Genomic DNA, 9,982 nt, shown 5'->3' on the forward strand with positions numbered 1-9,982 from the left:
GCCTGGGGGTGTTTTCATTCTTCATGTTCCTTTAGTGATTTGGTTGCAGGCTTCAAAGCAGTTTTTACACTGGGGTGTCCCTGTCTGCACCTTTTACCTGTCTGACAGAAAAAAAATCATCTCCTCAGTTTTAGTTCCATGTCTTTCATGAATTCCAACAGATTATGCTATTGGTTGCATCATAATAAATAAGGAGAGTGTACTGCAGACAGCATCAAAGTGAGACTGAAGGGCGCTTTGGGAACAAACTGCTTCACTCAGGTAGAGGGAACAGTCAACAGTGCTTGTAATGCTATTCCTTTAGGGCAGTGTTTCCCAATTTGGTCCTCGGGGACTACAGAAAGTCCATGTTTTTGCCATTTTTCCCTACCAGGACCTGGAGGGAGCAAAAATGTGGACTGTCTGGCAGGGAGCTCAGAGGGAGCAAAAACATGGACTGACTGTGAGTCCCCGAGGACCGGAGTGGGAAACTCTGCTTTAGGGCATTATGTTCCCACATGGATGCTACTGCCTGAAGGAAAGGAGTCCTGATATGCCAGTTAACTCATACAACATGGCTCATTTGATTAACCAAGACAATAAATAAATCACATTGATGGCCCCAGAATCTAGACAAGTCATTGAGAAAATTCAGGCAAATATCCTAATAGATCAAGTACTATTGTCTGCATTATATGAAATTTGTGAAAATATAATACAATTCACAGTCCATAAACCTGTTGGGTTTTGCAGATGTTCAGTAAGTTTTCTGTTTTATATCTGTGGCGTGTTTTCCCAACAAGTGTGTGAGTCTTTTTTGTTTTTTTATCCCAAGTTAATTTAAAATTACAAAACATATCCAGCCAGCATTTAACTTGTGTTAAAAAAAACAGCATTGTTGACAACTTCTCATTTTACAAGGATCTCTTTACTTGAAAAAATGGCACATATTTCTGCCTGATAGAGGCTGTAAATTAAAACAAATCTCTCCCCCTTTGGAACGATACTCAGAAACCAATTACTATCCATAAAATTTTCATGAACTGGACAGTTGGGCATCTGACGAGTCCTCATCAGAATTACGTTGCCCAGGCATCTAAAGATGAATCTACAACACATGGTAATTATTAAAGGTCAAGGTGAACAAGTTCAACTGTTCCAAATAATATGTGAGCTGTCACGTGTGTGTTGATTTCAGCTGTGTCACGTCCTGAACACGTCTGCCTGACCCTCTGGTTTCCTCCCTCACGTGGACCTCATGGGTCACACCTGATACTTGTTGCAATAGTCTATAAATTTAAGTGCCCCGTTGTCTCGTCCTCGCTTGTCCGGTCATTGACGTCGAACCCTCATGTGGCCTGCGCTCTTCCTTGCTTCACTCTTCCCATGTTTGATCCCTTGCGATCTTGTTTAATTCCAGTGGTTGTTCTTTTGATTTCAATAAACCTCCCTTTGTTTGCCTGCCCTCGAGTCTTTCGTCTCTCATTGCATGACAAGCTGGACAACTTACAGTAGTACACTTTAGTGTTGGGATTGGGTATAAACAGATCAGTTTAAGTGTCAAAGTACAATGTAGTTTATACGACACTAAAATGTTCTTTGTATCTTCAAAACCACTAGTTACCTAATATGGAAATTGAAAAGTGTAAATTAAAAAACTAAAAATTGAATGTAATGTTATTTAGTATGTTGTATGTATTGCACACAAACGGAGAGTTCATAAGAAGGAATATCACTAGTACATTCACTAACCTTGAATATATTCAGATACAGTTTTGTCAAAGTGATTATGTTCGCATGTGCTAACTGACTGCTGTCTAGTTTGCTGTTCACTTCACGGTGTGTATAATTTACGATGGCCTATTTCAGACATATGGATGTGTGATCATTTTTATTTGCACCAAAGGAATGCATGGCCCATCAGAAACTTTAGATCACACAAGCAAACAGGAAATGTGACAGATTCATTTGGATGAAAGTTTTCAGTGCCTGAGGCAAGGAGACAGAAAGACTGGTTTTCTTTTATAAATAGTCTGATGGATGCTGTAATGTTTGCTGAGCAATCCTTTCCCGTTTTATCCCCACGCAACGCGGCGTCCTGCCGTCACGAGTCAGGCGTCAGCTGTCCCGTGCGAATGCAGGGGACATGAAAGGAGAGCCCATATATCTAGACCCTTTGGTCACCGCGCACGGCCACCAAGCATTGTCCAGATTCGGGTTTCAGACCGACTCATGCTGTCAGGAAGGAAGGAGATTTGATGGCATCCCCCTTCAAAAATCCGGGTGACATCAGTTTGTGGTCAACTGCCCCCCCCCCCCCCCATGTGACGAGGCACCTTTCTCGTGGGTGGGAGGTGGCCGGAGACCCAGGTTGGTGCATGATCTCATTCGTGGGTTCATAACACATATAAAAGGTCCTTGACTGAGACACAGCAGCACAGACTGGATAAGACAAACTTCACAGAGGATCACTCAGCACAGAGCAGACATGGGGATTGTCCAAGAGCTGGTAGGTGGTCTCAACAAAGCTAGAACCGACCTTGAATACATAGCATTTTTTCCGTCATCCTTGAAACTAACCCCATATCGTTTTGTGGAAACATCTTCATCTTGATTTAATGTACATCCTGTTGATTAGCAGCACTAAGGGGGAATTCTGATCTGAAGGATATGCTCAAATAACTTGGGAAAAAAATTCAGAGCTCCTTGCTTAGCAGCTGGAGCAGAGCAAATTCAGAAGGGTCGGCTGCTAAAATCACATCGACAGTGTTCACACTAATAGCACGCTGCCTTAGTTAATCATAGCAAGTGTTTTCATATAGATACTCCAAGAACTACATATTTAACCCTGGGGGGAAGGGAGGCTTTAGTCCGCAACGGATTACAATTTCAATTAGAAGCTATCGTTTATCCTGAACTACTAATTGATTTTGTTGCATCACACATCCATATGTCTGTTGTTTTTTTTAAAGCACGTAGGCCACATTTTGGTTCTTTTCAGTAATTTAAACTAATTTCAGGAATGTAGTAGCATGGAAGTGGGATCATGGATCTAGAATTGATAAAACAGTCGGAAATTGCTGAAAGGCACATGATGTTCAGCCAGTGTGGCGTAAATGGCATCTTCTTTCTCACTTTCACTTCTCCGGTGCTTCTGCTCTCGCGTTTGTCAGAGAACTTGTATCATAAGGTGACCCTGGCCTGGGGTAATGAGGACAGGGACAGGGTTAGGCTTTGGGATCCCTACATAGGGAAATCACACTTTTAACCTTCTCTTCAAAGGTTTCCGGCAAGAAATGCGAGGGCAAAGAGAAGAGCGAGTTCCACCCGGGGCAGTTTGTCCGGGGGCAGTATGAGGCGACGATGAACACGGAGAAGCAGGATGGCGTCAGATCCCACTTAAGAGCGACGGCCGTCCCAGAAGGCGCTAATGAATTCAATTTGGACTCTTTAAAAGTACGTCCAGCTTGGTTTTGCTGGAGCTTTCATTAACAAACATAAATTTATAGTAATTATATTTATGTTTTTGCTGTAGCAGACATAATTGCTTTTTAAACTATAATCAAAAGTATTTTAAGGTACAGCCATAAGTAACATAACTTACCTAGAACTTGTATATACGTTTCAAATGCACCGTACTTGGCTGCCCAATGGACAACCTAGCAAATTATAAAAATGCACTTTATTGGTAATTTTTAACGGTAGTAGTTTCTGTTCCCGTGGCAGTTTCTAAAAAGCCTGTTCTCTGCTAGGTTGACAGTGCGGGCCGCTTGAAGCTCGAGACCGTAGAGGACCTTCACAACATCCTGCTGCTCAAGAAGAGGAAGAGGACGAAGAAGGTGCCAGCGCGTATCAAAGATCCAGAGCCAGACTTCATTGTAAGAGGAATAATCATTACCAGACCCTTTATTTTTTTGCAGGCGGCCGGGACCAGAGTGGCATCGCTCAATTCATGTTAGGAAATAACCTGTGCCTTGAACGTCCGTGCCTTCTTCTAGTAAGAAGCTATGGTAATTTACTGAGGAGGTAATCTTACCATCTGAATCTCACACAGCCCGACGTGGTGGATGAGGTGACATTCCTCAAATCGGCTGCCGAAAACAAATTGCCGGTGATCGAGAAATATCTGGCCGACGGTGGAAACCCCAGCGTCTGCGACCATGTGAGCATTTCAGTGACAGACACAGTGGCACGCCGCTCCGATGCCCCTGTCTGACAGAATAATGCTGATAGGAAGCGTTCTCCCCCTTCTTTTAATCCTCTAAGTTCAAGCGGACCGCGCTGCACCGGGCATGCTCCGAGGGCCACGTGGAGATCGGCAGGAAGCTCCTAGAGGCGGGAGCCTGCATCGATGACATAGATAAGGTACCAGCGGAGAGACGCGATTTGGGATATCGCGCGAGCCGTCGGCCGCATGTCTCACGTATGATTTGGTCCTCTCACAGCTGGAGTGCACCGCTGCCCACTGGGCCTGTCGGGGGGGACATCTACCCACACTGGAGCTGCTGCTCAGTCATAACGCCAAGATCGGAGCCAGGGATAAGGTAATAATGGCAGGGACATGATTCTCATGATGAGGGGGCTATCATTTGCATGCTAAAGGCCAGGTGCAGATTACTTAACAGCTTTTCCCCCCGGTCTGTTTCCCAGCTACACAGCACCCCTCTGCACGTCGCTGTCAGAACCGGACATTACGAGTGCGCTGAATACTTAATTCATTGCGGCGCGGACTTCAACGCCAAAGACAGAGTGAGTGCACAAGTCTTCGCATTAAAGCAAACCGGTGATGTTAAAAAAAAAAGGCCCTTAAGGTCATTTTCGGTTGTGTTCACCTAGGATGGAGACACGCCCCTTCACGATGCCGTGAGACTGAACAGATTTAAAATGATCGAACTACTTCTGCTCCATGGAGCCAAGCTGAGCATTAGGAACTGTGTAAGTACACACGCCCTGTCCCCACGCAGGATGAGCATGACCACAATGATGTGGCGTAATATTTAGTTCATTTATTAAGAAATTTTATGAGGATTTAAATTTTCACCTTTGGATTTTCACTAAGACCCTATACTATATATATATATATATATATATACACACACACACACACACACACAATATACGTAGTAACGACAGTGTACTTCAGTGCCATCTAGTGGTAGGGGAAAGGAAACGTTTTAATGTAAAACCTTTTTTTGGGTTACGTATTGCATATTTGGGATACAAACCAGAGACGATGACAAAATAAAGATTTCACAGTAATAATATCGGAGATTTGTATATTAAAACTCAATTTTATTTCAGGAAGGGAAAACGCCAATGGAAACTCTTCTGGAATGGCAAAGCGGAGCTAAAAATATTCTTGGCAATTTTAACATGTAGACAGACAATACAGACAAAAGTTCATACTGGTAATGGAATAACCATTGTATACAACCCTTTTCAACTGACGTTTCCAATATTGTCTCGAGACGGGCTGACTTGGAAAGAAGGCGCAGTTGATCATGCGTGCAGAGAATATCTTTTTATTAATAAACTTAATTGGTGATAGTGTTGCAGGGACGTGTGCCATGAAAAGCTGGCAACAGAATGCTGGTTTGGGAAACTGGGCTGCTGAATATAGATGAGATCTAAATAACATACTCATGCTTTGTCCTTCAAGTAACACAAATAAGGGACTTTATTTTTATAGATCAACTGCTATCACCATAGCACTACGTGGAAATAATACGTGGGCGTGGTCCTTGAAAAGCAAGACAAATTTAGGACTGACAACAGGCTGGTGAAAAATGTAAACAGTATGTTTACAAGAACCAAACAAAGTGGTTTGTAGAATGTTCTGAGCAGGGGAAGGCTGTCGTCCAAACTGGAAAGATTCAGAGAGACGAACATGGACACATTTGGGATTTAATGCACTTGCTGAAGTCACAGTAATTTTTTGTACTTAATGTAAAATGCTATGTACATTTTATTTGAATATTTAGTTTTAAATAAACATTTTAACTGATTTTTCTTGTGTGAACACCCTTCTTGTGTCTTATGTCTTGTATACATTTCTTAATATTTATATACTTCCAAAATTAGGCTGCTCTTTATCCTTATGAATGCCACAACGTAGTCATGTTTACGCATCCAAACACAACTCATTTCATACAGACTGCCCATAGATCAGTCATCATAACAGACTTATTACACACTTCAGATTAAAATCTGAGCAATACGCAAAAAATACATTTTTAAAAATAAACTGCTCTTAAAGTTCTCCGGTATGGGATCGAAAACGTTCCAAACTCCTGTGATAGTAATAATCAGGATAAACTCGAGTCACACGGTGTGAACTTTGGCTTTCTTTGACACCGGAGGTTCCCTGTCCTCGTCTTGCCCTTCTGCAGCGGGTAGCATCCTCTTCGTTGTATGTATGATCCCCAGGGCAGTCTTTCGGGTTTCTGCGGAAAAGCAGTACATTAGCCCGCTTGTACTTAACAGGTAGAACAGGAGCCTCAGGCGGGCTTTACGGTCAGCTGAAGAGACCCATTCGCCACATTCCAGACGCATCAAAACAAGCGGCAGAATGAATAGCGGCAGGTCACTGAAATACAGCCCGAGGGCTGAAATGAATGCCTTATTGGAGTCATGCAGTCGTACCTCCGTGCAACAGGACGGCGCGGCAGTTGGTAGAAACGGCAGCTTTGGCATCGCCCTCAGACAGTCCGAAGAGCAGCCCCCTGAGCCCCCAGTTCAGGATCATAGCGGTACTTCATCCACGCGGTACGGATCCGGGGTCAGCCAGATCGGCAGCGGGCAACTAATGACCTCAGAACATCAGACCTTACAAAAGGCTGCTCATTGTAGCAGAGATCATGTCCTTAATGACTGGCAACACAAAACTGCTGTGAACTTACACACTGCAGCTTAGCGGTGCAGAGAAGCTTCTAGTAGGGAAGAAGCAGAAGCAATAAAAATAGAAGCATAAAAATTACAGGGAATTTAATGAATAAACACGTTTGTATTTCCAATTAGGTAAATTGACTTGGGAGGCATGGTGGTCAGAGGTTAACTTAACACTGCCACTTGACATCTCTGGGACCAGGGTTTGAGCCTCCGCCCAGGCTCTGCATGTGTGGGGACTGCATGTTCGCTCTTTGCTGCTGAGGAATTTCTGCCACCTTGCATAGGACCCGCAGCTATAAAAGACGGATCGATATACTGACTTTTATCAAGTAATAAAACTGAACAGATCTTTGACAAACACCCGTTTTCCAGAAAGGATACAAATTTGCGATGTCGTAAGGTCCTCTTAACTCAAGGGGCTTGAAACAGAGAAAACCACGGTTAATGTAAATTTGGTATAAAGATCCAAAGGCAAAAAAAGAAAGATTGTACACAAGTTTGATTTGCTGTTTGATGTTCAAATTCAATATTTCTGAATAGATCACACTTTGTCAATTTCTTTAACAATACAGGAAAACAGCAAAATACTCAAGTGTAGCTGCCTCTGTTCCAATTGTCAGGTGATTAGAGAGTGAGAAAAAAAACACACTGGGCTCATAGTAATGTCATCCTTTTTTGTATGCCAATATTTTGACAAGATGGAACTTACCATTTCAGCCCCACTAGATACAATTACATTCTGTAAGGAGAATTAAAAAAGGGGAACTTTAAACAGAATCTATGAATACACACATCAGCATCATTGTTGCATCACACTTGCCTTTCCTTTACATGTCTCCATCAGATTGATGGCGTTAGAGATGGTGTATCTTCTCATGGTCGAGTCCTTGATTGCTGAAGCATAGCTAATCTCAAAGAACACTCCTCTCTCAATTGCCTAGGAAAACAGAATAAAGGATAAAGCCACTCCTGTTTATTCAACTAGATTAATAATCACAATATCAATGTTTACTATGAAAATAATAGCTATGTCATGCTCAGAATACTAACAGAACTGAAAGGTAGCATGAATCAATTTATTTCTGCTATGTCATTACCACTACATTAATATTTTCAGAGTAGAAATACTGTTAATTTTATTTTTAAAAACCCATCTGCTTATCCTAATCAGGGTGGCGGGGGGTCCACAGCCTATCCCAGAGGTTACAGGCACAAAGCAGGGAACAACCCAGGATTGGGTGCTGACTCATTGCAGGACACACACACATCATTCACACCTACAGTACAGGCAATTTGGGGGGGGGGGGGGGGACTGGAATTCGATGATATGGGGAGAACATGCAAACTACACACATGTAGCCATGGCGGAGACCTGAAGCCCAGTCCCCGAGGTGTGTGGCCCCCTTGCTACCCACTAAGCCATGGCGAACTACCTCCTGTATAATTAACCTCCCCTGACAACCTTACACCAAAAACCGGGGGCCTCTTAAAGTGAAAGGGCTGCTTCTCTGTCACCGCCACACAAATAATGTCAACATCAAAGGTCATGCAGGCGGCCTGTTTTAAGGGGGAAAGAAAAGAAAAGTTAGTCAAAAGGGAAGACACAACACAGGAATATCCGAAATCTGTGACAAGATAAAATATATAATATATATATATATATATATATCAGTTCAAATTTAAACTCACGTGAAATAGCTTCTCCGTTTTAGGATACACTGCCACTATATCATAGGATTTTAACTCTGAAGTGGGTCTCTGTAACGACATTGCACTTATAAACAAATAATCGAACTATGAGAAACACTGTGTACATATGAATATCACATACTTACAAAGTGAGATGCGTCAGAGACCATTAGCGTCAGCCGGTTTAACACTTTGATTGGTTTTGACGTACCCTAAACAAATTTTTAAAAATGGGTCAATGCTACAGAGCACTGCTAAAAATACTTAATGTGGTATAAACAAAATATTATATTACCTGTACAATAGGAAACTGGTCGAACAAATCGGAAACACATTTTGGCTTCGCAATTTCCTGAAAATATTAAGCGGATAGTCAGTAAACACCGATGTAGAAATCTTATTTGGCTAACCTGTTTTCAATCAGAAACACAACTGAGTGTCATTCATAGTTAGGGTGACCAGATAATCTATGCCATGGAGGACACTTTCAGCTAATTCAGGTTTACCTTTAATAGTTTAAACTATTTAGCCAAGCACAGGAGCCTTTAAGTTTTTGCATTTTGACAGAGTGTGACATTATCGGTCTTCGAATACAGCACCTGAATTCTGACACAGCCGCGGATTATCTGATTCATAGCGTTAATCACTAATACAAACCAGTGATGATCGTATTTCACCATTACGTTCGTATTAAAATGGGAACAAAGTACCTGGTACAAAAACGTTCATCTTCACAGCAAATCCATTCACGCTGAAACTATAATGAAAATCATTTACCTGCTTTTTTGGTTGGATCTCAACGAGGTGATTTATGGCAACGGTAGAATAGCCAACTAGAAAACAAAAACACTTTAAATAACTATAACACTTTTAACCACTTTAAGATTGGCAGTTGACTACATACAACGCAGTTAGGTGCAACTGAATATAAAGAATTTTTACGTTTGAATTAATAGGAAGTTAAAATGTATACCCTCTGCTAAACATGCTTGCTAAATACGTACAATAATATACTACAAATACTACAACACAATTCGATAAAAAAAAAGGCAAGTGTGATACTATAATAATAAAAAGAAACACGTTAAACTGTCAAATGGCAAATATTAATAAAATAGTTACGTCATTGCTAGACGAACTACAAACCAGGCTGCCAAGACAACGCAAAGAAACGAAGGCAGAAAACACTCTTTTCCTACTAAAACTGTTAAACACAATTGTTAAGTCATACTCACGATGAGCCGCCGTTTCAATAAGGCTCTGCAGCTTCTTCTTATCATTTGTGTTACTAATGTTTAAATCCGCGAACGCAACCATGTTTGAACATGTGCCGCATCGAATTCAGAAGAGGCTTATGGGACTTGTAGTCAATACCTCATACCGCTACCATGAGCCTTTGCGATAATGCTTGCCAGCCGATTGGTCA

General features: G+C 41.9%; 2 protein-coding genes across 2 annotated transcripts; one reads left to right on the forward strand and one right to left on the reverse strand.

The window, feature by feature from the left end:
* Positions 1 to 2,354: 2,354 nt before the first annotated feature.
* On the forward strand, positions 2,355 to 5,984 carry LOC111859553 (ankyrin repeat domain-containing protein 1). Its single transcript, XM_023842324.1, has 9 exons — positions 2,355 to 2,488; positions 3,262 to 3,435; positions 3,732 to 3,857; positions 4,034 to 4,141; positions 4,246 to 4,344; positions 4,425 to 4,523; positions 4,630 to 4,728; positions 4,816 to 4,914; positions 5,281 to 5,984. Exons 1-9 carry the CDS (start codon positions 2,468 to 2,470, stop codon positions 5,356 to 5,358), a joined length of 903 nt encoding a protein of 300 aa, XP_023698092.1. The 5' UTR covers positions 2,355 to 2,467; the 3' UTR covers positions 5,359 to 5,984.
* On the reverse strand, positions 5,868 to 9,949 carry rpp30 (ribonuclease P/MRP 30 subunit). The gene is made up of 11 exons (XM_072703236.1): positions 9,792 to 9,949; positions 9,334 to 9,389; positions 8,852 to 8,908; positions 8,703 to 8,768; positions 8,557 to 8,625; positions 8,335 to 8,424; positions 7,688 to 7,804; positions 7,577 to 7,606; positions 7,249 to 7,286; positions 6,622 to 6,701; positions 5,868 to 6,422 (listed from the first exon to the last, which is right to left on the reverse strand). Exons 1-11 carry the CDS (start codon positions 9,871 to 9,873, stop codon positions 6,301 to 6,303), a joined length of 807 nt encoding a protein of 268 aa, XP_072559337.1. The 5' UTR covers positions 9,874 to 9,949; the 3' UTR covers positions 5,868 to 6,300.
* Between the last annotated feature and the right edge of the window lie 33 nt (positions 9,950 to 9,982).

Source organism: Paramormyrops kingsleyae, chromosome 20, assembly GCF_048594095.1.
Source record: "Paramormyrops kingsleyae isolate MSU_618 chromosome 20, PKINGS_0.4, whole genome shotgun sequence".
Taxonomy (NCBI): Eukaryota; Metazoa; Chordata; class Actinopteri; order Osteoglossiformes; family Mormyridae; genus Paramormyrops; species Paramormyrops kingsleyae.

Excerpts from the sequence above, each read along its gene's own strand:
- LOC111859553 (XM_023842324.1), top strand. The coding sequence starts at position 2,468 with ATGGGGATTGTCCAAGAGCTG. Across the intron at positions 4,142-4,245 it reads ACCCCAGCGTCTGCGACCAT|TTCAAGCGGACCGCGCTGCA; the intron begins GTGAGCATTTCA and ends TAATCCTCTAAG. Across the intron at positions 4,345-4,424 it reads GCATCGATGACATAGATAAG|CTGGAGTGCACCGCTGCCCA; the intron begins GTACCAGCGGAG and ends GTCCTCTCACAG.
- rpp30 (XM_072703236.1), bottom strand. The coding sequence starts at position 9,873 with ATGGTTGCGTTCGCGGATTTAAACATTAGTAACACAAATGATAAGAAG. Across the intron at positions 8,626-8,702 it reads TCTCTGACGCATCTCACTTT|AGACCCACTTCAGAGTTAAA; the intron begins GTAAGTATGTGA and ends ATGTCGTTACAG. Across the intron at positions 7,287-7,576 it reads TATCTAGTGGGGCTGAAATG|CCCCTTGAGTTAAGAGGACC; the intron begins GTAAGTTCCATC and ends CTCTGTTTCAAG.